General features: G+C 36.2%; 2 protein-coding genes across 3 annotated transcripts; both read left to right on the top strand.

Moving 5' to 3' along the window:
• The first annotated feature begins 1,821 nt into the window (after positions 1–1,821).
• LOC104217366 (uncharacterized) lies at positions 1,822–19,193 on the top strand. Of its 2 annotated transcripts, XR_708747.2 has the most exons (19): positions 1,822–2,028; positions 2,526–2,694; positions 3,258–3,356; positions 4,142–4,233; positions 4,519–4,619; positions 7,086–7,176; positions 8,593–8,651; positions 8,800–8,920; positions 8,995–9,063; positions 10,786–10,838; positions 10,915–11,023; positions 12,745–12,915; positions 12,991–13,149; positions 13,238–13,330; positions 15,088–15,267; positions 15,567–15,772; positions 16,097–16,491; positions 17,396–17,473; positions 18,729–19,193. XR_708747.2 is itself a non-coding variant. In XM_009767596.2 (18 exons), exons 2-17 carry the CDS (start codon positions 2,562–2,564, stop codon positions 16,452–16,454), a joined length of 2,094 nt encoding a protein of 697 aa, XP_009765898.1. In that variant the 5' UTR covers positions 1,822–2,028; positions 2,526–2,561; the 3' UTR covers positions 16,455–16,491; positions 18,729–19,193. The 2 variants fall into 2 exon arrangements, 1 of the variants encoding a protein (XP_009765898.1); XM_009767596.2 differs by lacking the exon at positions 17,396–17,473.
• Positions 19,194–25,352: 6,159 nt separating this feature from the next.
• Positions 25,353–27,006, top strand: LOC104217367 (protein ELC-like). The gene has a single exon (XM_009767597.2). It carries the CDS (start codon positions 25,548–25,550, stop codon positions 26,760–26,762), a length of 1,215 nt encoding a protein of 404 aa, XP_009765899.1. The 5' UTR covers positions 25,353–25,547; the 3' UTR covers positions 26,763–27,006.
• The last annotated feature ends 261 nt before the right edge of the window (positions 27,007–27,267 follow it).

Below are 27,267 nucleotides of genomic sequence, written 5' to 3'. Positions count from 1 at the left end.
AACGAAGAACCGACATATTAATTACATTATTCGTTTTATTTGTCTTAATCTGACTAGATACAAAATTTAAGAATGTGAAAAGATTTCATGTCATTCCTACAAGAGAGTATTGTTAAGAGTTAATTAGGAATGTCATAACTTGAAACTGACTAAATATAAAAGGGCATTGTTTCTGAAACATACTATAAAAAAGAAAGAAGATAAATTAAATTAGAGAGACTATATATATAGTATTTATTTAACTATTTGGTATCCGGAACTAACTAGCCAAACAAATCCACATTCACACAGTGTAGAATTCATTAGGGTATGTTTAGAAAGCCATCGGTAATTGGAATTGGTATAATTATTAGGGTAATAATTATACAGCTTAGTAATTGCACAACCTAGTAAGTACAGCGACCTGTTTGTTTGTCATAACGTAATTATAATGTAATTACAAGCGTACTATTTTTTGCACAAGTATAATTACACAGTTAGGTTAATTTTTAAATAAAGTAATTATCAAAACTTAAAAGTTAATATAATAAATATATGCATATAGACAATTTTTTATAAGTATAAATGATATTAGATTTAGTATTTAAGATGCATATTTATTTTGAATATACACTAATTTGTAATCATATATCTATAACTAGTATTGTAAAAATGATTGATATATATTTTGCAAATTAATAATATTTAATTTAATTTATAATAAAAACTAAAAACATACATTTTGTAAGAATGTCATGTAATGCATATTTGATAAAAAAAACTAATATTTATAAATGCAATGTCATAACATTATGCAAATATTTGACAATACTAATATACCAATTCTAACTAAAAATTAACATAATTTCGAACCCCCCCTCCGCACATAATAAAAATAAGTTCCAATACAACTTAAAACTAAGAACATAATAAGTTTATACCCTCATTTAATAACGAAATTATACTTTAATGATATCACTCATTATATATCAAGTTTGTTAATGACTCATTATTTCTAATATTAGGAGGTGTAGTTTCAAAAACTAGAATAGTAATGCAGTTATGCTAAAAAACAAATAAAAAAAAAAATATACGAGCAATTACATGGAATCACAAGAAGTAAATATAGAGAAGTAAAAGATAAATAATGTCCAAAGAAAATATATTTTAAAATTTAAAAATAAAAATAAAAAGAACTTAAAACAATGGAAATAAAAATGTATAAAGAAAATAAATTAAAATAAAAACAAAAAGAAAGAAATTAAAAAGTAATCTTGTAACTACGCAGTGTAATTACCACCAATTCTCACTCCTCCTATTGAGAATTAGAGAGTGTAATTACACCTCTCCTATCACACCAAATTCCATGCTGACCAAATAATTACTTGGCCAGACAAAAATGCTAAACTGTGTAATTATACCAAATTACACCCAAATCCAACTTCTAGATGACTTTCCAAACAAGCTTTAAGGGGTTTGAAGCACTTCCTACCAAAATTTTTTCCATTCATGATGCTTGGACCTGAAATCTCTAGTTAAGGATATAAGAATCCATTCTCACTATACCTCTTGGTAATTTTTTTGTATATGTAAATAAGATAGTAGCATAACCTAGAAATATGAGTCCTAATAGTAATACTTTTTCACAATTCCTATCAAATCTAACACTCAAATTTTATTAAATATTTAACGGAGATTAAAAGTGTTTAGTTTTGACAAATTTAAAGTACCAAACTCTTCATAAATATATTTAGGGGACTATTTAGATCTACCCCACATGTAAGGTCCCCTTTTGTCATTTTCTCTTCCACTACTAGTAACTAGTAATTTAAAATTTATTTCTCCCAAAACCCTTCTCTCTCCTTGCTCCTTTCTTTCCCTAAACCCTTCCCTCTCCCCGTCAAAAGAACAACTCAGCCGACTTAAAACACTTGCAAAATTCTGGCGGTAATAATACTGTGTGTTGGAAGTAGTTGCTTCTAACAAACAAATTTCTAGCACCCTGCTGCCTCTCCGCCGGACAGCCACCGCCTCTTTCGCCGTGCCGCCGTAAGTTTTTAGTAGCCTAAATTTCTACTGCAACATAAAGGAGGTTGTTTGAGCCTAAATGAATTTGTATTAAGCAGAAACCAAATGACCTTGTTTTGGAAAAAAATTGAAAATAATTAGTACTCCTTTATAGTTTATATATTGACTCACTTGTTTAGAATCCCAGCTTAGCAACTGTCTCTGTATATACTTTGCTATTTTTACAAGCTAGTATTTGCTTCTCCTAATAATAGGTCAAAGTTTAGATAGCCATATATTTTGCGTTTAACATGTAAAAAAATCATTTTTGGTGAAAATCTTAATGCCTAAGAGCTTCCTCTTGATTACTACTGGCGGAGCCAGGAATTTTAACAAGGGATTTAAAAGTTTATATATATATATATATATAAAGTTATATTTTTACCTATTTGCATAGTATGATTTTCCAATGAAGAGGATTCAATTGAACCCCCTTCCTTGGCCAATCACTGCCTCTGACATTGATTCATCACTTTTAGAGAAAGGGCATTACTTCGTCAACCAATTGAATTACAATGGCGTACCAAGGGGGAAACTTGAAGTCCACTGCCATAAATGGAGTGAAGATGTACACTGTCGCCGGCCAACACCGTTCTGTGGCAACATGGCTTCCCCCTAAGAAGCTCAGGGCCCTTCGTAAAGATCCAAGTACGCATTACCCTCCTGCTTTCACTTACTTTCTTTCCTTTTGGGATATTATTTGGTAAAATATAGCAGCATCATAGTGTCTGGAAAAAGGAAGTTTCAATATTTGAAGTATAAAAGAAGAAATTCTGGAATTGTACCAAGATTGTTTTTCAATTGGGTAGTAATCTATATGTCTGGGTTTTTTGGATACTTGGTCTTTATATCATAATGCTCATCTGTGATGGTTGATTCATACTTTTTTACTTCTTTTTCTTTCGAACAATATGCAAAGGTTAGATTTACTTTGATATTAATATTTGGTAAAATCATGTTGTATCAAAACTTTTGAAAATAGAAAGTTTTCAATTGTTGTAGTAAAAAATAGTGTTCAATGTCGGACCAACATTATTTTGTTGATAACAATCTTTACGGAGTTCGGTATGGGTAAAACCCAATTTGCATAGCTTGTGTAATTCGGGCCGGCTATCCGAATCCTCTCTATCCATGTTACTCTATTTATACATATTTGATATTGTAGGATATTATGGTTATGTTATTAAAGATATTTTTCTCTATTTTGGCAGGTTATATGCAAAGAGTGGATCTGATTCAGGATTTGAGATTTGAAACTGCAACGACAAGAATTAAAGTGACTCCTGACGGGGAGTATCTCATTGCGTCAGGTGATTATGTACAGTTCAAGATATCCTTTTTTCTTTTTTGTTTCCTTAAAATATTATTCTTTTGTTAAATGATCTTTTTCTAGGTTATTGAGAAGTAACTACTTCTGAGTTACAGATTAAAGGCGTCACTGTGCTGTTTTACTGTTAAAACATGATGCTCATGCATATTTATCCCTCTGTATTATATATATATACATATATACATACAGTTATTTCTATATAAACTCAATATTTGACTATTGTTTTTAGATTTAGAACAGGTTGGGTTATAAATATATTGGTTCATTTTATTAGTTGTTAAAATGAAGCATTGATATTCATCTTATTTCCTGTGTTGGTCTAGACTTCATGTTTAACCTGAACAATAATTATCTCATATAAAAAATATCCTACACAGGGAAGTAACCAATTACTGTTTTCTTACTGTTCTGTCCCTCTGTTCTTCTGATACATGTATTAGATGAGTACAACAGATTTAACATATGTTACCTTCTCAAAAAAAGGAAAGAAAGAAAGATGAGTACAACAGCAACAACTATGCCTCGACACCAAGATAGGGTCAATTATATAAATCCTCACTGTTCATGTCGCTCCATTTAGGCCTGTGTCATTCAATAAGTTAGGTTCTCCGACACCAGAAGTTCTCTATATTTTATGCTGGCACCTGGCAATCAGATCTCTAACAAACTAAAAGACCCCTAGTGAACATGTATTAAATGAGTACATTCTTTTTGCTGCTTGGTATTTCAGCTATTTTGTATCAGTTGTCAACATTGATTTTTCAGGTATTTACCCACCACAAGTTAAAGTTTATGAGCTGCGGGAGCTTTCATTGAAGTTCGAAAGGCATTTGGTGTCAGAGATCGTTAACTTTCAGGTACTGACAGCTTTTCCTCTCTTTCTCTGTGAAGGCTGCATGTTTCACCCAAAATAACGAAGTAGATTCTTATTAGTATTGCTTCTTTTTATGACCACTGCTTATGCTCATTTTTTTTTTGCGAAAATTATTTGTGCTGCGATAGTAAATGTTTAATGCCTGTTCCCTGTTTGTTTTTTCTTTGTAGAGACCAGAAGCATGGAAATATGTTCTGTTGCATTTTTCTTCTCTAATTAATCTGGGAAATCTTACTGATGTATATTCCGTCTCTGATATCTTTTGTAGGTCTTGAGTGATGACTACTCAAAAATGGCATTTCTTTGTGCTGATCGTTCTGTCTGCCTCCATGCAAAATATGGAAGTCATTACAGTTTGCGAATTCCAAGGTTGCACTTATTTCGTTTGTTTTATTCTTATGTGCTTATCCATTTGTTGTCTGCTAAGTTATACTGATGAAATGCAAAATTTAGAAAACAATGCATGTTAAGTATTAAGAATGTCAACATAACTTTGAGCTGCACGAAGCTATTTGTTTTCCTCTAGCATGCTTACACTTGCATAGTGGTAACAGATGGAGCCCAACCTGTCTCACTTGAAAGCTTAGATACCACTGGACTGAATGAGAGAATAAATATAATCTATGTATGTATCTGTAATAATTTTACCAAAGAAAGAAAGGTCTTCAGTGGTTGAATGCCATAAAAAAATGCAACCCTTCAGAAAAAATAGTTAATCCTGAAACCTCTCATTTATACTGCTAGGTTTTGGAAGAAAGTTCACTCCTGCTGGTGAGATATCAGAGTCTCAGAGAATTCCTGTAGTGCATTCCTTCCCGTTCAATGTCCGATCCTGGTTACCATGACTTGCCTTCAAAGGGGGTTCCCTAGGCATTTCATGGCCCTTTGCTTCTCTTTTTCTTGGTTCAATATTTCTTTAATACTTCTGGCTTTTATCTACACATAATTCGGCAGCAGCAAAGATTCAGTAGTTTGCCAGTTTATAGTTTCATACCATATGATAGTCACTACTTTTTTTTGTTTTTTTTTGGAGAAGGTAACATTTAGCAGTATATTGATAAAGTTTTAGCACAAAGCTTGTGCTGGAAGCCAAAAGGGTGATTACAAAAACCAAAAAGCTCAAAATTACAATCCTTGCTCTTCTTACAAGGGATCTACGACTTGTAGAATTGATTCTAGATTACCAAAAGCAAAAGAGAAGAATACAATTCATTGAATAGCCTATATGGCCAAGCTTCGAAAATCAACTTATTTTGAGAAGTACTTTTTCTCAAAAGTACTTTTGGTGAGAAACGGTTTGGGTTTGGCTAATTAATTTGAAAAGCACATCTGAGCAGTAATTAGTATTTGACCAAGCTTTTAAAGAGTTCTTCTAAATGTAGTTTTCTCAAAAGCGGTTTTCAAAAAAGCGCTTTTGGGGAGATGCTACTTTTTTCTGTTTCTCCAAAACTGCTTATGCTTCTACTCAAAGCACTTTTTTTTTCTTCCAAAAGCATCGCCAAACGCTTCAACTTTGAAAAAAGTGCTTTGTTTGAAAAATATGTGCTTTGGCTTAAGAGAAGCTTGGCCAAGCAAGCTATTAATCTTCTAAATATGGCTGACTGTATCCTCAAAGCATCTTGAATTTTTCTCCTTCCAAATTGTCCGCCAAATAGTTGCAGGGACAAATTTCATCCGTCTTTGTTGGTAGCACTACAATTTTCCCCTTCATTCCAGCATGACAAAAGTTCAGAAGTTCTTTGTGGCATTGTCCACCAAATACTCCTGAGGTTGATGGACAAATGCCACAGCTGACTAGTGACCCTACAATGTAGAAACAGATGGATGATTGTCTCTGCCTCTTGACCACAAAAGTAGCACCTTGAACAAATTGGTATTTCCCTTTTTCTCAGTTTATCCCGTGTTAGAGCAGCTTCTCTAACTACCGGCCAGTAAAGCATGCCACTTTGTATGTCACTACTTGTTTCATGATCTATATTTAAGTATAAACTTTCATATAAACTAGTATCCTTATCTAAAACTCTATACGTTAATGTATTGGATACCTTGGTCGAATCCCAAAGCCTATAAACTACCCCTTTTATACAAACCCTAAAGCCTATATAGGCAGAGAATGAATGCACATTACTCAGCCAACTCTTTGTGAGGTCACAAATTAGATAAGTTAATGCTTCAACATTTCCTTTCTTAGAGATCAGATGAAAATTTATTAGGCTTAGAATGAATTAAACTAGTCATTGTTAAAGCTGAATGTGAACGCCAAGGAGAGCATTTAGGTGCACTTATCAGTTGAAGAGGAAAGGATGTTTAGCTCGCATTTCCTTTCTTTGAGATCAGGCTTAGAATGAATTAAACTAGTCATTGTTAAAGCTGAATGTGAACGCCAAGGAGCTTGCATTTAGGTGCACTTATCAGTTTTGCCTTAAGAGGAAAGGACGTTGTTTAGCTCCATGCATCCTGGGTATCTCCTGGAAGATCTGATATGCTTCAGTCAGCGGATCTCAAAATTTACGAAAGGCAAATTTCTGGGTGGTCTACTCTAATTTATGTTCCATTATCTGGTCAACATTCCTGCATCGTCATGATACTTTACTTCAGTAGCAACTCAGACATCTTAGCAGCATATTTTGCTGGCATGATATCTACATTTCGTCTTGCTGGATTTCTTTGATTTTGCTCAACTATCTGTCAGTCTGTCACTTCCATCTTGGAGCTAATCCCCAACGCTTTTGCTCTTCCTCTCTGCTTCTGAAATTTACTGTTACTTTTCTGTACGAACTGTATCGTCTTTAAATGCCAGCTTAACATCACTTATATGTTCTCCTGTTTATTTAGGATGGGAAGGGATATTGTATATGATTGCTGGTCTTGTGATTTGCTTTGCGCTGCCTCGTCACCAGATCTCTACAGAATAAATTTGGAGCAGGTTTTCCTCCTTAGTTTTATTGTTTGACCCGTTCATGTGTTTGTATAAGTTAATTTTTTAAACAAAAAGTGGCAAATTTTGCAGTAGAATTACCCTTTTTTTTTTTCAAAATGCTGAACTGAACTTGTGATTGCACCTGTTTCTCTACAATAGTTAAGTAATATGTGCACCTATATTGAAGTTGACTATTGCTTTATGTCTGTCAGTAAATACAAGATTTTCTTCTCATTTTCAACTTCTCTCCATTGGTAGATGACATCATCAATGGTTGGGTTGTTTTCTTCTGTATGATTGTCTCAGTAACTTAATTTTGTCTGAAGGCTCTTCTGGATGAGCTTGAATTTACATAAGGGTATTTTATTTAGAGTCGTTGTAAGGGTCTATCTTCCATTACAACTTTTGATAGATCATAGGCTTCAAGATGAAACTTCATTTTCATATACCAAATTTGATAGTTTTCACCCGTGAAGGTTTGTGGGAGATTCAAAGAGAGACTACTGCTTGCCATGTTTGAAAATAAGGATAAACATAGATATGCTAAAATCGATTTTACAAGTCACCTTTTTTTTTGTGAGCTCATAGATCCTGTAAGACCTGTTGACGCTCTGATACCGCTAGTAAGAAGGTTAGTATTATTATTGAAAATTTATCGCCTTAAATTTTATTAACCATAGGGCTCTAAATAGCCACTTGAAAACAAGAAAATCTGCAAAAGATCTGCAGAACAAATATTCAAAACCTAAAATATCTCAACCTCCTAAAATATCTAACAAAAATTTAAAATTTTAAAAAGTAGTAGACTACTCCTACGATGAAACAACTAATTATTTTAGCAAACCAGTAGCAACAGATGCAATACTCAACAACACCGCTTGAATTATTAAAAAATTTTCTGTTGTGAGCGCACCACATCCATTAATGCTTTTGCCAACATTCTGATGAACAAACACTCAGACTTAGAAATATGTATCTGGAAAGGTCTTCTGCTAGCTATACACTTTCCGTGTTATCTAGTGTTCAGGTGATTTGGATTGGGCTGTTGTAGATCAATATATTGTTGACCGAAAAGTTACGATAGGCCAAAAAAAAAAAGAGGCAAAGGCTAAGCTGTTTCGGAGAAGCAACTTATAGGAAGGGAAGAGAAGAGAAGGGTAAGAAAAGAATAGTAAATGTGCTGTTAAAATTCACCTAGATTTCCATGGCATTGATCCAAAGGATAAATGGAGCTTTAGAGTGTTAAATCATAATCTGCTGCATTTTCAAAGAAAAATGAAAGATCAGATATGTGCAGAATCCTAACTTGTACTGCCTAAAAGCTGGATGTCGAATTTCACCCTATTCTAATTGAAGTTTCCCCCCTTATAGCGTTGATGTTTGCTTGTGTAGTTTACTGAGACTATCATATTCTATTTACAGGGACGCTTCCTTTCCTCACTGAGCACACGATCCCCGGCACTTAATGTGGTTTCGCGGAGGTTAGAAGTTGATTTTGCTTTGCTCACCTTTTAAACCCATGTTTCTTTTTTTCTTTAAAATTTTCTTTTTGGCTTTTTTAGTTTTTCTATACCTTCTGTTTGACAGTTTCTTCTGTGATCTTTTGGTTTCTTTTCTTCTGCACTTTAGCAAGGTCCATGGATTAGTTGCTTGTGGAGGGGAGGACGGTGCTCTTGAATGCTTTGACATGAGAGCAAGATCTTCAGTTGGCAGGATAAATGCTGTTGCACCTGCTGGGAATGGGGACCAGGTAGTTTTCTGCTAAAGTAGTTGAAAAAACCAGATCTTTTTTTAATGGTTGCTAATGATATGCATAAACTACAGGAGGTTACTGCAATAGAGTTCGACGGAGATGGAGGTTACCTCATGGCTGTTGGAAGTAGTGATGGAAAGGTATAATAGAAGGAAATGCAGTTTTTAAAGAGGTTTTGATAAACTTTCTGATGATCATGGTGAATGTTGAGTCTGAAGTTTTGGTTGGAAAAATCATTTATGATTGTCATTTCGGGTGTTTAGTCTTTTTTCTTATTTTGCTTGAAACTAGATAAAGTGCACCTAAACTTTCTTGTTACTATTAATAAATGTAGGAGGTGGAAAATTAACATGCATATTGATTATGAAAATTCTTACTCTGTCCTAACATTTTAGCATCACCAAATTGGATGTTTATTAAGAGGACTTATACAACATGCAGCTAATGTAGTATGAAGAATATATTTTAACATATGTAGTACAAAAATTGACTTGAAACTAAGTAGGAAAGAGTATTTTAAAAATCCTTACACCAACTATATATAAAACATATCATACTTAAAAACATATCATAGTAAGGGTGTGTTTAGTATGAAGGAAAATGTTTTAGAAAATATTTTCCTGGAAAACAAGTTATTTTCTTACTTATTTTCTGATATTTGAATAGTAAGGAGAAAATATTGTCCTAAGAGCATTTTAATATAATTTAGGCAACCACTATAACCCCGGACCCTAGACCTCGGCACTGACCCCCGACCCCAACCTTGACTCCGCCCTCGACACCCCGGCCCTGACCCACACCTGACACCTGGCCCTCGACCTCCGTGTTTTGTGTCGCGAAAGTTTGGGTCGGGCAGTTGAGGGGTGGCGGGGGCGGAGGGAAGGGGTGGGATGATGGGGGGAAGGGGAGCCAATGGTGGGTTAGTGGTGGTGGAGGGGTTGCTAGGGAGGCGGAGGTAACGGGATGTGGGTTTGGAGGGCGGGAGAGGGGTGGGGGTGGATCAAGGGTGACTGGAGTGAGGTCGGGGTGTAAGGTGGTAGGTCAGGGTCTGGGGACCTAGGTGGCGAGGGTGTGATTGGGGGATGGCAGTAAGTGTGAGGAAGGTTGAAAGAGAGTTCTGAAAAATGTTTTTCCCCTTCTTTGTGGGAAAAATTGGAGGAAAATGAGTTTTTTGATGAAGATGAGTTCATTAGGAAACCATTTTCCATAACATTTAAGCCAACCAAACATGGGAGAATTGGAAAACATTCTTCATGCTAGACACACCCTAAATTTACGACTTTGCCCTCAACAACTTACCAAAAAGAGGTATCACAATATTAGCTACGGGATGCCCCACAAAGTTGGCTTACTGATGTGTCCTTGAAGTATAAGAAATTATTAACTTGAATAGTTGTACACCTCTGGAAGGGAATGAAGAGAGAGAGGTTTTAAAATTTCTGTTCTGTCTTTTGATTCATGTAGAAGCGGAGAATAGAAAAAGGCAAAGAAGTTATGTTTTTATTAAGCCCATTCCAATTAGAGTCTTGCTTGGTCATCGTCATTCGAGTTGGCTAAAGGAAGCTAAATTTTCTTGGGGGTGAAATTCTTGTCATTTTGAGGGCATCAGAAATTAGTTATTGAAGAATAAATTATTATCTTTGAGTAAAAAACAGTTATCTTGTTAGCAAACATATATTTACATTGTGGAGGCTACTGCGAAGTTTTATTTTTATTGTGTATAATGTTGGGCTGAAATGATTTTAAATGGAGAAACATGGTTAGTGAGGGTTCGTATAGCCGGAGCTAACTTGTTTACGACTGAGGTGTAATTGTTGTGTCTTATGTGATCAAGATGTCTAACAATACCTTGTAATGTGCAGGTTCTGATTTACGATTTACGATCTTCTCAGCCTATGCGGATAAAGGATCATATGTAAGTTGCTTTGCCAGCTTATAATGGTAAAGTAATTCTTGTTCTCTATTGCTTATGCATTCTGACACTTATATAGGTATGGGAGCCCGATACTGAACATTAAGTGGCATAAAACGCTTAACACTGAACGAACAAAGTTAATAACTGCTGACAGCCACATTGTTAGGATTTGGGACCCTGAGACGGTAAGCAAGTCTTTGATCCCCCTTGTTGATATTTGTCGTTTGTATTAGTAATTCTGTAGTTTAGACAAGATCATTTCAGTTTATTGTATTTATATGCTGGACAATAGAGGGCAGTACTCAATGATTGATTTTGGCCTTTGTTTTTTCTGCTGCCTTTGCTATATGTGAAGTTATTAATGAATTGATTCAGCAAAATAATCAAGGTGTACTTTGGCGGTCTGGTAAGAAGTGCAAGGGTGTCTTACAGATTTCAAAAAGAAAAAGAATTAGAAGGCAAGGGAACAAGGAAAGAAAGAAAATGGGAAGGATATGACAAGGAGTGAAACTTTTTATGAAAATGTTATATAATTTAGCTTATTGATTATCAGTTATTCTAATCTGCAAAATCTGTCAAACTTCAAGTTTCCCTTAAATGGTCCTACTTATTCTGACAAGACATTTTTCTTTTTGATTATTTTGTGGGATAATACTGGGTATGTTGTTGTTGTTGTTCTTCTTCTTGTGGGCAAGTGGCCCTCCTTTGATGTAGTCAGGGCGTATCTATGTGTTGGAGCTTGGGCACATGAACCCATGCTACTCTCTCTATATCATGTATAATAATGTTATATTTCTTCATCATAAAAAATAATGTTATATTTCTTAAAAGTTGCTTAAATATACATGTGTGCACCCAAGCTCAAAGAGTCATATGGTTCAATAATTATTGGGTGCACCTTTACAAGTGAAGTTAGATGTTCAATTCTTAGTTTGTAGACATGTCTAGTGTCTCCTCTTATGTTTTAATTAAGTAGTTTTTTCTTTTTTTCTTTGGTTTATTCATTCAAAATTCCCAAATCTAACGCATTGAAATCCTTGATCTCCCTTTGTCATTGCAAAATTTTATATAATTAAAACTAATAGCAATGGATGATGTAGCATGGTTCAATGATCTCAACATTCTTGATATGGAGTATGTATGTGTGTGTGTGTATGTTAAAAATCACTAAAATTATGAGAAAATTTTTATTTAACCTATAATTTTTAAATGGTATTGGATTCATGGCGAGAACCTAAAGGTTGAATCAATCAAATATAAATTCTAGATTTACCTCTTTATAGTAGTGTACCCATTTTCTTGGAATCCTGGATTCGCCTCTGGTCATGTAGTAGAAGTTTGGAGCAGTCCTTAGAGCTCATATTTCTTCATATCTAAGCTATGAATTGGGTCGATATGATTTTTGGATGTTTAATGATTTAGGGATTGTTTAACTTTAACAATAAAAAATGACCTAGGGATTGTTTAAGTGCTATGTAACTTGAAAAGACATTGGTAATATAACTTTTGTGCTGCGATAATAGTGAAGCAATAGAGAAAAGGAAGGTACAGCATAGGAATTACTGCTAGATCTCTTAGGCATCATCACAATAAAACTATGTTTAGTAGATATTATGGTGGTTGTTGTTTTAGATTAACAGCAGGTTTACATCGTGACAAAAACACGAACTATATAGAATCGCAACCGTTTGCCACCATGAAATCAAGGTTGGCTTGTCTCTGTTTTTGTCCTTCTTGGACCCGCGTTAGTATATCATACAATTAATATTTATGATTATCTGCAATAGTCTTACGATAATGTTCATGTACGAGGCGGTATAACACTAATTAGACATCACCAAGAGTTGCTTATATTTCTACACTTACGTTTAATCTAAGTTTCACATTTGGCATTGAACTCTTACAGGGAGAAAGCATGACAAGCATTGAACCAACGGGTGGGAGAATCAACGATTTGTGTGCATTCACTGACAGTGGATTGATGTTGTTGGCTCTTGACTCCAGTCAAATACCTTCGTATTTCATTCCTTCACTGGGGCCTGCGCCCAAGTGGTGTTCTTACCTTGAAAACCTGACGGTGTGATGTGCTTCTTGTTTTGTTACCTTGTCATGCCAGAGACGATGGTTATTCTGATTTGATATTTCTTTGCAGGAAGAGCTTGAGGAGCAACCCCAGACAACTATTTATGATGATTTTAAATTTTTGACGAAAGAAGATTTGGAAAAATTGAATTTGACCCATTTGATTGGAACCAGCCTTCTAAGGGCTTATATGCATGGTTACTTCATCGATTATCGTTTGTATAAAAAGGTGACAATCAGAATAAATTTGTATACTAACTTTAAATGATTGGCCTTGTGATCAAACTTATGTGCATGTTGATGCTTTGCTCTTGCAGGCACAAGCCTTTTCAGATCCATTTGATTATGTTGCTTACAAAGAGCGGCGGAACCAGGAAAAACAAGCGGCAGAGCGTGCCGGTCGTATCACGGTTAGTTTCATAATGTCTGGGATTGACTTTTTGCAAGTGTACACATGTCTCATATCTTTTTCTATGCACGGAACTAGCATCAAGTGGAAGACGTTTTCGTGTCCCTTATTTCAATTTAGTATTTGACCTTTGGGTATTTTGCTTTCCATAGATTTTTCAGTAATAACAATAGATTACAATGGATGTATAAGAACCATGTTATTTGTACCAGCAATTCAACATAAAAAGCTAAACTTCATGTGTGTGCCTACATGTGTATATATTGATGGTCTAGCCACATTGCATCTTTAACCTGTTTGATTTTCCTTGCAAATCGATATTTTTATGTTGCGGGCCATATTTCTTACGGGAGGAAGTGATAAATCAGTGAGTCCATCATGAGGAGACTTTTGGTGCGTGGTAAAATAGCCTTGTAGCAACATTGGCTTTTAAAAGGAAAAATATGGTTAGGTACACGTCACAAGTTCGAAACTTGACTGGGAACCAAATCCAGTATTTAAGTGGAAAATGGTAGATGGCGGGCCATTATCCCCGAGTGTGGAAGCTGAAACAGCTAATTTTTTGTCAACAAAAGAAAGGCAAAAAACTTTGGAGGCCTTGGCTTAGTGTGTTTTTCGCTGACTCCTGCTTCCACTTACTCTTATTCCGAGCGTCCCAATCCCCCAAATTGAAAAAGGGAAGGGAATACAAAGAAAACCTTGAATTTGGAGGATTCTGATGCTTGCGTTTTTTTTTAATCCTTTAGCGTATATTGTAGACTGAACATTCTCCTTTTTCAAGTATGGTTGATTGTTCAGCTCGTTTTGAGTTGAAATGATATGGTTTACTCACGAGCAGATGTAGCTTTCGCAGCTGGTGCGAGGGGCCATTGCCTTAAGCTTATGGCTGGAAAACTTCTAAAAAATAATATAATTTGCACCTAATAGCACCCAAGGGTGTAGCCTAGTGGTCTATGAAGTGGGTTAAGAATCGTGAGGTCTCAGGTTCAAATTTCAGCGGAGACAAAAATACTAGGTGTTTCTTCCCATTTGTCCAAGCCTTGATGGACAGAGTTACCCGGTACCTGTGCTGGTGGGAGGTAGTAGGTACCCCGTGGAATTAGTTGATGTGCGCACAAACTGGCCCAGACACCACAGTTATAGAAAAAATAGTCAAAAAAGTTATGGGTGTATTGGTGACCTGCACTCATTGACTTAAAATCATGGATAGGTCAGCTTAAATAAAGTTTGCATCACTAAATTCAACTAAAAGATGGAGCAAGTCTTGATAAAGGAAACATCGCCGAGAAAAATATAGACTTTCACTAGATGACCATGAGCCCATGAGAAAGAAGCTGTGGATTTTCTTGTGCTCTCGTTAGGCTTTTTTAAGTTGCTACGATAATTTATATGCCAGTTGTCTGGCATCAAGTAATTACTGGGTGCTAGAGAATTTTGGGTTTTACTCTTGTATTTTGTGCTAGCAGAAGATTGGAAATATATCCTTTGTGCTTCATATTATTAAAGATTCAAATCAGACGGCTGTTACATGCCTCTCAATAAGGCCCTACTATTATCTTTACCCATTTCTACTCATGGTTGTTGTGGTGAAATCTACTTTTACTGTTTCACTGCAATCAAAGTTGTGTGCTTCTCAAACTGAATGAGAAGGGGGGAAACAGGTTTCTTACTTAACTAGACTTCTGCATGTATGTGTCATTTGAAGGGAGTTTCTACCTTTTCAGAATACCTGTTTTTCATTTTTTCATTCCTCTGCAGATTAAGAAGAAGCTTCCCAAAATTAATCGCACTCTGGCTAAAGAACTTCTTGAGAATGAAGAGGCTGAGAATATGGAGGATGTTGATGGCGTTGATGCGAAGAAGATATCAAAGAAGAAGAAAGGACTGACCGCTGACATTCTGAAAGATGAACGTTTTGGTGGGATGTTTGCTAATAAGGTATACAAAGTCTTTACTATGACTTATGCACTTCCTAGTGTTGAAGAACCAGTCCGAAATATCATCAGATTAAGTTGGCGAAAAATTAATTACATGTGCTTGAATTGAAAATTTCTTAGAAAGCCGGTCAAGCATTCTCAACAAGAGAAGTGTGCTTAGTACTTTTTAGATGTTGTCCCTGATAAATATATTTTTAAGCAATTGCTTTTATATTTACATACTCCTCTACTAGTTAAAATGCATTCTTTAAACAGATCCCAATACCCTTAACTTTTTGATGTATTTTGGTTTTTCAACAGGACTTTGAAATTGATGAATTTTCTCATGAGTATCGGGCACTGCACCCTATGCCTTCCACAAAGCAACCGTCTTTAGTGGAGGAACATTTTGAGCCTGTGATGGACGGTGAGGAACCTAGTGATTCTGATGCGTCTGCAGCAACACAATCATCAGAAGATGAACAAGAAAATGAAAAAAGTTCTAGAAGAAAGTCCAAAGTTCCAAGGTAAGAAGTCAATGAATGCACTCTTAATTCATGCCACATTTAGACTACAACTTGTTATGCACCATGCTGTAAGTGAAGTTCAAGGAATAGCAGTTGGTTGTCTCCTGATAATGGGCATGTTTAACCTCTAATGTTTCTTACATAGACAAGTTTTGCATGGGTTTATACAAATTTTGTGGATTGAATGTACCTTTTTCTTTTGGGGATTGCAACAGTAATGTGGAAAAAACTTTCTTATGAGACCAGAACATATCCTGAAACCTTTAATTGCTGCTTTAGAAAAATTAAAATAGCTGTATGTCTCACTATCCTTTAAAATTTCAGAATGTATGAAGTCAAGGATGAGAGGCATGCAGAAGCATTCTGGAACGATGTTTCACTTGCGAAGGAGGATGCTCTTCCACTAGGTGAACGGGTTGCAGCCTTGTCAGATGACCGGACTTCTCATGGTATAAACAATATCAAGGTGGGACCCGGAGGTTCAAGAGAAGTTTCCTTTATTTCCAGAAGCTCAGCAAAGTATGTGGAAGATGAAGAAGACAAGGGAGCACGAACTGAAAGGAGAAGAGGGATCCAGTCCTTGAAACTGAAGCCTGAGAGATCAGGTTTTCGGGGTTCGGGTTCTCGAGGCCGAGGGAGAGGAAGAGGTCGTGGAATGGGCAGAGGAAGAGGGCGACGATAAATTTTTCATACATATTAACACCAACTTTTGTGTCAAAGTAAGGAACTATTATTCCTTAAACTTGTTTGATGTCTTACTTATATAATTAATGTAGAATGAGCAGAGGAAGGGGTAGACACGACATGTTTATGTTTCATGCTGCAAATCTATGCGATTTCATACACCAGTGCAAATATGAGTCAAGAAAGCAATGAGTTCTCAGATAATTTACCTGTCTTTTGCAGTCATTTACTTGACATGTAACTGAGAGTTGTGGCTTCTTTCTGCCACAGCCTAATAATCACACTTCTAATAGATGTTCTCTGGATACCTAAAATTTTGGCCATGAAAATGATCTGATTGCAACCTAGTGTAGTTATCCTTGCACCTTTTGGTACTACCTATACACTTTTGCTAGTACTAATCATTTAACATGATTCATCATTGTCGCTGCCCTTAGCATTAACCAATCAATGCATTCAATATGTTCTGCCTAAATGTCCAAAGATTCATGTTAACTAGTGATTGATAAAATACGACACTCTTGTACTGGTGCTAACATGTTTAGCTCTTTTTGTAATTTTGCATCTTCCTGGCAATGATATTAACTTACTTCGTTAAAAAATGTGATTAATAAAATATTTCTTGCTGTTGGTCCTTGATTGGATTTGCAGATCATGTGCTTTAAAGCTGACATTTTAGTTAGTCCACTAGTTCCTTGTGCTTTTTTCTCTATTCAATCCTTCAAACACCTCCTTAAGTGAACCTGCCACTTGATTACTGCTGAAAATATTGTTTACAATTATTGTTCATAAAGATGAAGGTTCATATCTTGATGAGGTTTGGTATCACTATAAACAGAAGTGGTCAAATAAGAAATGTGCAAAGTTGAGATTTGCTGTTGGAAATTATTTACACTCTGCATATGTTCAGTGTCCTTCACTCTCTTGTCTACTTGGCAGAGGCTATCAGGAGCATCATTATTTATTATTTGCAAATTGCAATGCATCCAAAGAGCTCTTTCTCCAGAAGTAGTCAAAGTAAGGAAGCTACCTGTTCTACCTTTAAATGTGTTGATGAACAGCGACGTGATTTTTTTTCCGTTGAACTTAACTATATTTCACCAACATTAAAGTAATATCCTTAAAAGCAGAAATTCTGAACTGATTAATAGCTTGCTATATCTTGTTCGTGGCAACACATCTGTAATTCAACTGAAGTATGGTTATCTTAGGTCATGGCATTTGACTATGAAAGGCACAACTCAAGAAATGCATACGCGCTATACAGATGATGTTCTTCTGACATTTTCTTTTATAATATAGCAGGCTTTAAGCCCAATTCAGTATCAGCTATCTAAAATTTAGCTTTAGTTTTTTGTGATAAAGTCATCCTCTTCAAGTTCTTTCGCATGAGTTGTTGAAAAGTGGATGGGTTTCAATGCCCAGTCTAGCCAAGAAGTGCCTCCAGAACCTACAAGCACACCTTGTGTTATAGTGCAGTGAAGCAGGGCAAAATGTAAAATAGAAAGCGCCTTATCTATAAAAAGATTGAAATATTGTTTTGTAAAAAGGAATTCTTTTTGTAGTTTTGGAACAAGGAATGGTTTAAGTGCTGTAACTGCTGCTTTTATATTGGATCGTATCTCGTACTTTTTCCCTGACCTCCTTCGGAGGTGTGTCATGTGTCACAAAACCTGCACTGCTGCGTACAGTGAAGATCGAGAACATAACCATGCATCTTGAATCATCGATCTCGTTATGTCCCATTCCCTTTTGATCTATTTTTACTTTTAACTTCATTCATGTCTCCGTCTGGTGGAATACTATCTAGGGCTGTGGCTCTATAAATTTAACTCTGTAAAATGCTTGCATTTGTACTAGCTGCCAGTTTTCTGCTTTGAGTTATTTGAGACTGGCTTACTTACTATCAAGATGCTACCATGGTCAATCGACAGCTCCCAAGCCCCTCAATTCATTTTTTAGCCTTATCATTTATGTTTAGGTTTTGCATCACAATTGTGTTTGAAAATTTAAAAATCCGAGTATGAAAATTCAAGTACAATGAACATAGGAATCTTTTCTCCGATGGTTTAGAAGTAATGTAATTGTTCTAAAGTTACTTGCAGTTAACACGTAACTTGTTTAACTAGACTTCATAAAAAAAAACTTGTTTAACTATATTTTGTGATAATTTGTTTGTTGTCCTCCTTTTTCTCTTATTGTGTGTGGCCAATCAGGTACAGGTGTGTGGGACATTCTACAGAGAAAATTGATATTCTTTTTTCTGATCCAGGTACTTAATCTGGAGGCCATTGACAAAAAGTTTACGCTGGAGGATTATGGGTTGTAGCGCATACGTCGGACTAGGGCTACTTGATGATTTGATTGACTGGTACAAGACAGTGCGTCTCGGATCTATATGTTTTGATTATGTGGTGCTTGCATCAAAATTTTGTTTGTAGATATAAGATAGAATATCCTGTAGGAAAATGTAGTAATGCCTTTGCTCATCCGTGCACTGCTCTACGTGTGAGGAAAATTATTGTAAGTCTCAATGTTTAAGTTGGAGTGGAGGCCTCCTGTCTACTTATAGATGCATGTTGCCTTTTGATGCCAAGGCATTTCTGAACTAGGGAAAGAGTTCAATGTTTTATACTTGTGCTATATTGAAATTGTAAAAGGGTGGAAAAAAGAGAACCCTCTAGATGCTATACTACATTTGTGGTAGCTTTTATTTTGTCATCTTCATCTTGCTTAAGTAACTTGTAGCTGCACAGATATGACCATTATTTATAGATTGTCACTGTCCTTTTTGTGTAATGCTTAGGACTGTCATCAGGCCGAGTTTCAGCCGAGGCGGAGCCAGAATTTGAAGCTTATGGGTCAAGATTTAACTTCTTTTAAATTACTAACTTAATAATTGGTGCATATTCAATGAATTTCTTAACATAAATATAAAGTTTGGACCAAAGCTACTGATTCGGCCAAACCCGTAGGCGAAGGGCTGGCTCCACCTCTGGTGTCATGTAGCGCGTTTGAGTTCTTTCTCCCAATCGAATGCAATATTTATATCATAGTTTTCTTCTTTCTTTTAGTCTCATTTTGAGGGTCGGTCTGGCTAACTAAGAGATCCTTGATTAGATATAGGGAGAAGCCTTAGCTCTTATTATTTTGTTTATTTATTTGCTTAGGATATAGACTTTATAAAATGCACTAGAGAATCATAAGAATTATGAACTTCATAAGAAGTTTAGTTTTTTAGCATCACATAATCTAATTGCAACTTTTGCATGATCGGATGTAACTTTATATGAATTACTAATAAGAATTATTAGATTGAATAGACTACATTAATTATGTCCAACAATAAGGTGTAAGAGTATTCCTCTACATATCCAGACCTTGAGTATATCGATAAACACACAAGGGGAGAGGGGCTAAATTGGATGTCCTAGAATATGAAATGACACTAATGTTTATGCTAATTCTTTGAAAGCAAAACAACAGTGCTAGTTGTATTTTCGTTAACATTTAACATTTTTCTCTATTTTCTTGGACGTAATGGTACCACCCTGGCCCCTTTTATTTATCGTTTAAGGTTTGACGCATTTATTACAAAAATCATTTACTACCATTGAATTGTAAAGAGTATTTGATTAAGTTACCCCCATCTATTAATGATAACTAGTATCTATTCTTATAACTTTTTATAAGAAAATATATATTGGGAGAGACGGTAGATACAAAAGAATATGGAAATGTTATTTTTTGTTGGAACATATAAATGTAATGGATATTCGTATAATAAATTAATAAGGAAACACAATAAAGAAACATACAGTTATTTCCTAAAGTCCAAAAATGTTCTTATAGCCTCAAAACTAACCATTATATTCTTCCATGGCGTGTGTGTTCTGGATTGTCCCTGTAAATATGTTTTCTGAAAATCTTCACCAATTAAAAAATCGTAAAGAAGTTAGGGCCAAGCAAAGCATTAAAAAGAAGATGAACTCACTCTATAAACATGCTATGACTAAAAGGAGGGAAAGGTAATGTCATTGACCTCTATGTTAGAGTAAGTGGGCGAGTGACTAATGCATGGTACTTTTGAGTTGAAGCTTGAGGGTGTGATGTTATGATAAGGTGCTCAATCCACTTTAATTATTCTTGGCATGGTATATCAAGGAGGTTGTTTGATGAACGGTTGTCCCTAGGTGCAGTGTAGTTCAAATGCTCGAGGACGAGCAATTGTCTAAGTGTGGGGTGTTGATGTTAGGCTAGAAACTCGTGTTTTGGCCGTGGTATTACATTCCAATGATTGCATTTTTATGTGCGTTTGAGCTCAAATAATAGTGAATTACACTTAGTACGTGTTTTATGCAAGAAGCGATTTGGAGCTCAAAAGTTAATTTGGAGCTAAATTGATCGATTTGGAGCTTTGAAGTCTGAGTAAAAGCCCAATGCATTAAGCCCGGATCGTATTTGGAAGTCGTGTACCAAGTCTGGATGTTAAAAGAGAACGAAAAAAGTTCACTCTCAGAAAATTGCTCTACTGCGCCGCATGGGGCGCCGCAAGGCGCGGCGCAGCAGTGTAAAGTTGAGCTTGAATCGAAAATATGAGGCTGCAGATAAAATGCACTACTGCGCCGCATGGTGCGGCGCAGCCTGCGGCGCGGCTGTGCAAATTCTACAGAGCTAGTCCTAGTTCGCGCAAGAAAGGTTTTTTTAGTCTGGGCCCGACCCTACTTGGTATAAATACATGTAAAAACACCATTTTGAAGACTTTTGACATATCTTAGACCTAGGGAGATTATTGCGGAAGGGAGAAAATGTTTGGAGAAATTTCCGGAGGAGATTGGCATCAAATTCTTCATTCCTTCATCTTTGCTTTGTAATTTAATTATGCAATTTATTTGGGAAATTATGAACACGATTATGAGTAGCTAAATATTTAGTCTAGGGTTTTGATGGAACCTATTGAAGGATGAACTTCTTGTTATGTTAATATAGTTTGTCTGGTTTAATCTCTATTTGTTCAACTATGTTCTTGTTGTAGTTAATTGATAGGATCCTCAATTAGCTGTGCCTATTTAGTGTGCATAACTCGGGAGAGAGTGCATATTTAGGTAGTTGTTGAACAACATCACTCCTAAAGTATAAGAGAGATCTATAACTGCGGGTTTAAATGCGGGATTAGGGATAACGAAGCCTTGGGTGCAATCTAAAGTGAGCTGTAATAAACAAAGCCAGCCAACGTAACTCGGAAAAGTGCGTCTAGTAAATTATCGTGATTACTCGGGAGAGATTTACGGTAATAAGAGTGCTCATGATTGATAGAGACGATTAGGTGAATCTATGTGAAATATAACCGGAAAGGATTCCATCAATAGGGAAATCACCACCTTAGATCCTTCTCTTAATTGTTTACAACTTAATCATAGTTAGTCCTTACTTACATAATTGTAGTTCGTCATAGTTAGTAAAAATATCCTCAATTGTTATTCAAAACGTTTGGGAAGTTGATTACGTAGAATTTAGTAAGTCTGATAAGAGTAATTGGTAGGTTAATTCCTTGTGGGTTCGATTCTGGGCGAAATACTCAGATTATATTTGCAATGTCCACGTATCCTTTTTATAATGCATAGTTGGGCGTGATCATAGCCCAAGCTGCAAAAACTTACTGTTATGTTGGAAAACCCAAATAATAGCTCTAGACCATCGAGTAACGTTTACAATAGAGTTGTCATTGGGAGAATCATTGATAATCAAACCTCCCTGTAAATGATAAAATTAAAATAAAAAATATAATCACAAATAAAACATAAGAATAAATTTTATAAACTTATTGTATCTTTCCTATCAAAACAGAAAGTATGGCTCAACGATAGCAGATAATTAGTGGTCTGCCATGAAATTAATCTAATTTTAGATACCTTGATACTTTATTGGACTGCCTGAACACTATGCAAGTTCATGGAATATAAGAGTGAATATAAAAACATTAATTGTTCCTAAACTATTGAAAATAATATGGATATAATATATAAATAACATTATAGTAGCTCTTGCAACACCAATCACCAGAGAAACCAAAGTAACTTTACCTCCATATCTATTCGACAAAATTGACAGAGTAAAGGAGTCAGAATTTAAATATCATTAGCCTCTTCTCATGCAATATAAATTCCACCAATTTTATTTATTACCACAACACCCAAGAGTGTAGCGTATTGGTCAATGAAGTGTCAGGTTCAAATCCCAGTAGAGACATTATTAGGGTTATTTCTTCCTATGTACATCTTGATTCTTGTCCCTTCCACATGCAGATATGCAGAATATTATTACCGGAAGTAACAAACAAATCTAGCAAAAGTAAATTGAAGATACTTTTTTGATATTCTAAAGAGTTGCAGCAACAAATGGTAAGTTAATGCTAAATCTATATGTAAAGCAAATTCATTATATTGAAGGGCCTAAGAAGCTTCGTTTCAAACATACACGACTCAGTGAAATATTATTACAGAAAAATGTACAATGATGCGTTAGAGATACATAAAGTTAATATTTAAAGCAGCTTCTTAGACAGTTGACTAATCCAGAAGAAAGAACTTTCATATAGAATGCAAGTACTGTACGAATAAGGGAAAGGCTTATTCTTTGGTAATTGTCTATGTTGTTGTAGTGATGTTTGTTCTCGGATTGATTTGGTTGTGTGTGATGTGACTTTCAACTGATTTTTTATAACTAATCAGATTTGTAGCCCTGGTACATGCTTTCAATATTCACTAATATGCATAAAGTAAGTAAAAGAATGAGGCAAAAATAACATGTTACCTTCGAATGCTATAAAACCAATTCAATTGAAAAAGATATTTTCGGCTTAAATCGATCCGGGATTATCTACATTCGAACAACTCTAACTTTGAGATTCCATTTGCATCGAGTTACCTGAAATTTGTTTGATATCATGAAGTTGTGTAGCCATAGTTGCAAAGCAATTTTAATCAAACTGGTATACTGGGTAGATAAAATTGGAAGTTGAAAAGGATTTGAAAATATAAAGCGCGTAAATCAATCAGCTATGGAGGTATATATAAAATAGGGAGTTTAGGTTGGAAGCCCACGTTTGGGAGCACGATCAGTTGTGGGATAAATCCTGGCTGCTTTCCTCCTTATTTTCTCACTGTTATTAATAAAAAACTAATTGCAGATTTTAATAGGTAGTTGTTGATTAAAAAACAACCAACGAAGAACGTGTGAGGATTTTTTTTTATTTATAAAAGCCAATCAAAAAAGGGGAGGAATTCTATTTTTAATAGGCAAGTGTAATAATCCTTTAAATGAATAGAATAACTGCAAAACTCAATCGTGGGAGGATTGCAAGTTTTTGAAATTTGGTAAATTTAAGTTTATTTTTCTGATTTGTAGTTTGAATTTGAAACTCCAATAATCTTAAAGAGTTGTCCTAATTTTTGATATGTGTTAAAATTGTGGGTATTCCACTTGGCAGCCTAGCATAATTTTGCTTTTGTTATTCTATATAGATAGATAGACATGTCTTTTGGAATGGTAAAGTTCATTTGAAAAATATAATTAATTATTTTTTGTTTTCCAAGAATGGTAAATGTTCTGGAATAATTTTTTTTGACTAAAGCCAGAAATAAATAGGGTAAATATTTGAATTTAACCTTAGAACAACAATAACAATAGCAAAAATATACCCAGTATATTCTCATAAGTGGAGCTTGGGAAACTTTATCTCTATCTTGAGCAGATAGAAAGATTGTTTTCGGAAAAACCTCGGCTTTGGTATGCGTAGTTATCAATAGTAAAGGAAAGCTATATTGCTTTTATATATACAAGCAACAGCTATAGGTAAACAAAAGAACCAAAAGCAATATCAGGTAATAATATGCAAAGAAAGGCCACAACTAGCGTCATGCTAAAGCTGTCGGAAAGAATGGGAAGTACGTTATATTACCAACTAACCTTTTATCCTAATCTCCGACCTTCATAACTTCCTATCAATCATCATGTCAACATCATATCATGCCTATTCACCTCATCCAAATACTTCTTAGGCCTCCCTCCACCCTTCTCTAGACCCCTCATGTACAACCTCTCACACCTCCTTACTGATGCCTCCACGCATCTCCTCCTCACATGTCCGTACAATCACAACCTCACTTTCCGAAGCTTATCCTCCACAGGAGCCACTCCTACCTTATCCCAAATAACCTTATTCTTGATCTTGTCTTTCTTAGTATACCAACACATCCATCTCAACATCCTCGTTTCCGCTACCTTCAACTTCTGAAAATGGGAATTCTTTACCGACCAACATTTCGCCTCATACAACATAGCCGGTCTAATCACCACTCTGTAGAATTTACCTTTAAGTCTTGATGGCACATCTTATCACACAAGACACCGGAGGCAAGCCTCCACTTCATCCATCCTACTCCAATATGGTGTGACATCCTCATCAACCTCCCTGTCACCTTGGATTAATGGCCCAAAGTACTTGAAACTACCCCGATTGGGGATGACTTGAGAATCCAGCCTCACCTCCCCCTCGTCCATGTGAGTTACACTACTAAATTTGCACTTCATGTTCTTTTTACGGCTGCTCAACCTGAAGAGTTAAAATTAAAGTGAAACTATATAAGATATAATCATATATAGTGATAAATAAGTGTATGAAAGACATGCCGAGTGCACGAAGCATTCTGCATTCATATAGGGTTTGAGGAACAACCGCACCCCAAAAATGCGATGCAGGCAACCTATTTTGATGCAATCATGGCTAGCTGATTCTACATCTCAAAACGGTTGTATGAAGGAGATATATGTTGAATATAGTATTATTTTGCATGACAACCAAAGATAGTAGTGTATTAACCATTTCTTAATAGGGAATCAACTACATATATGTGACCTCTTCGTTTCTCCTCCCCCTTACTCCTCCGTTAAATTTCCCCGTAATTCCCTCAAATCTCCTTCGACGCACCGTACGCGGTACACCTTCTCTGGAAGCAACCTTTTCTCTTCTTCTCTTCTCTCTTAAATCCCTCAACAGATCCACTTTTCACCTCAAAACCCTCTATCTCCGATGATGCCGCCACCGAATTCCGCCCAATACACTCAACAATTCCTCAGTAGCGTTCTCTCACAGCGCGGCCCTTCCGCACTTCCGTACACCGAAGACGTCAAATGGCTAATCCGGCAGCACCTGTTGTCGCTCATCGAAACTTATCCTTCACTTCAGCCTAAAACCGCAACTTTCACTCACAACGACGGCCGCACAGTTAATCTCTTACAAGCCGACGGCACCGTCCCGATGGTTTATCAAGACGTCACGTACAACATCCCCGTTATTATTTGGCTTATGGAATCTTACCCTCGTCACTCGCCTTTGGTGTTCGTGAATCCCACGCGTGACATGATCATCAAGCGCCCGCATCAGTTTGTGAATCCGTCCGGGGTTGTGTCGATCCCTTATTTGCAGAATTGGATTTACCCTAGCTCTAATCTCGTCGAATTGGCTCGTAATTTGAGTCATTTCTTTGGCCGTGATCCTCCGCTTTATGCCCAGCGTCGTCCAAACCCTAACCCTAGCCCTAGCCCGAGCCCTCATCCTCCACCCAGTACGAGTTTTTCGAATAATAATTCGCCGGTTGGGCCGGGTGGTGTAATTCGGCCTGCGATACCTCCTCGGGCATTTCCACAATCACCTTATGGGAGTGGTAGTACGGGGAGGATAATGGACGATCCATCAGAGGTTTATAAGAGGAATGCCATAGATAAGCTTGTTGTTAGGCTGCATAGTGATATATTAGGGTTGAGGGAAGCACGGGAGGCTGATATGGAGGGGTTGTTTAATGCTCAAGGAGTGTTGAGGCAGCGGGAGGAGCGATTGAATGAAGGTTTAAAGGAAATGCAGGACGAGAAGGAGGGTTTAGAGCAGCAATTACAGATGGTTCTGATGAATAGTGATGTATTAGAGGGATGGCTGAGAGAAAACGAGGCGAAAATGACAAATTTAGGGAATGTGGATGTGGATACAGCGTTTGAGCCGTGCGATCATCTTTCCAAGCAGATGCTGGATTGCACGGCATCTGATTTGGCGATTGAGGATGTGATTTATTCGTTGGACAAAGCTATACAGGACGGGACAGTACCTTTTGATCAGTACTTGAGGAACGTTAGGTCGTTGTCACGCGAGCAATTCTTTCATCGCGCCACTGCATCAAAGGTTAGGGCTGCTCAGATGCAGGCTCAAGTTGCTAATATGGCTTCTAGAGCATCATCGCCTTATGCATTGTAATGGATGTCAGAATCACTTGCAGTCTTGTTCACAGCAGACTGAAGGTCAATATGGTTTTCAAGGTTGGTTTACTTGTGAATAATCTGTCAATGTGCTATATCCCTGGCAATAGATCTTGACACTACATTTTGGCGTGGGTGTTAGATTTTGGTTTATTGATTGTATCATTTTGTTACTGAAGTATAATCATACTTAAGGGATTTTACCCTGAAACTGATATCCACAATTTTCATTTCTTTTTGAAGTCATTGCAAGTTTCTATGGCATTGGGACCGATGATTAGTTTGCTTTCACTCTCTAAAAAATGAGTAGTAAGAGGTTCCGACTCTTTCTTCTTTCGAGGAATATTTTAAACTGCAGTATTAGAACTCAAACAGTGCATGATTTAAGAAGGTATAGGTATAGTGATCAACATTCTGTTTGATACATTTTGTATATTTTTGTGGTCTTATTTTCTAGCATGGGGCATGTTAGGTTTAGGACTTCCTCAAGAACTTTGCATTGT

Source organism: Nicotiana sylvestris, chromosome 12 (assembly GCF_000393655.2).
Source record: "Nicotiana sylvestris chromosome 12, ASM39365v2, whole genome shotgun sequence".
Taxonomy (NCBI): Eukaryota; Viridiplantae; Streptophyta; class Magnoliopsida; order Solanales; family Solanaceae; genus Nicotiana; species Nicotiana sylvestris.
This window is presented reverse-complemented; position numbering and strand designations above follow the sequence as displayed.

What these genes read in the sequence shown, in the direction of transcription:
- LOC104217366 (XM_009767596.2), top strand. Translation starts at nt 2,562, where the DNA reads ATGGCGTACCAAGGGGGAAACTTGAAGTCCACTGCCATAAATGGAGTG. An exon ending in GGAGTATCTCATTGCGTCAG is followed by an intron (nt 3,357 to 4,141) that starts GTGATTATGTAC and finishes TTGATTTTTCAG; the next exon opens with GTATTTACCCACCACAAGTT. An exon ending in GTGGGATGTTTGCTAATAAG is followed by an intron (nt 15,268 to 15,566) that starts GTATACAAAGTC and finishes GTTTTTCAACAG; the next exon opens with GACTTTGAAATTGATGAATT.
- LOC104217367 (XM_009767597.2), top strand. Translation starts at nt 25,548, where the DNA reads ATGATGCCGCCACCGAATTCCGCCCAATACACTCAACAATTCCTCAGT.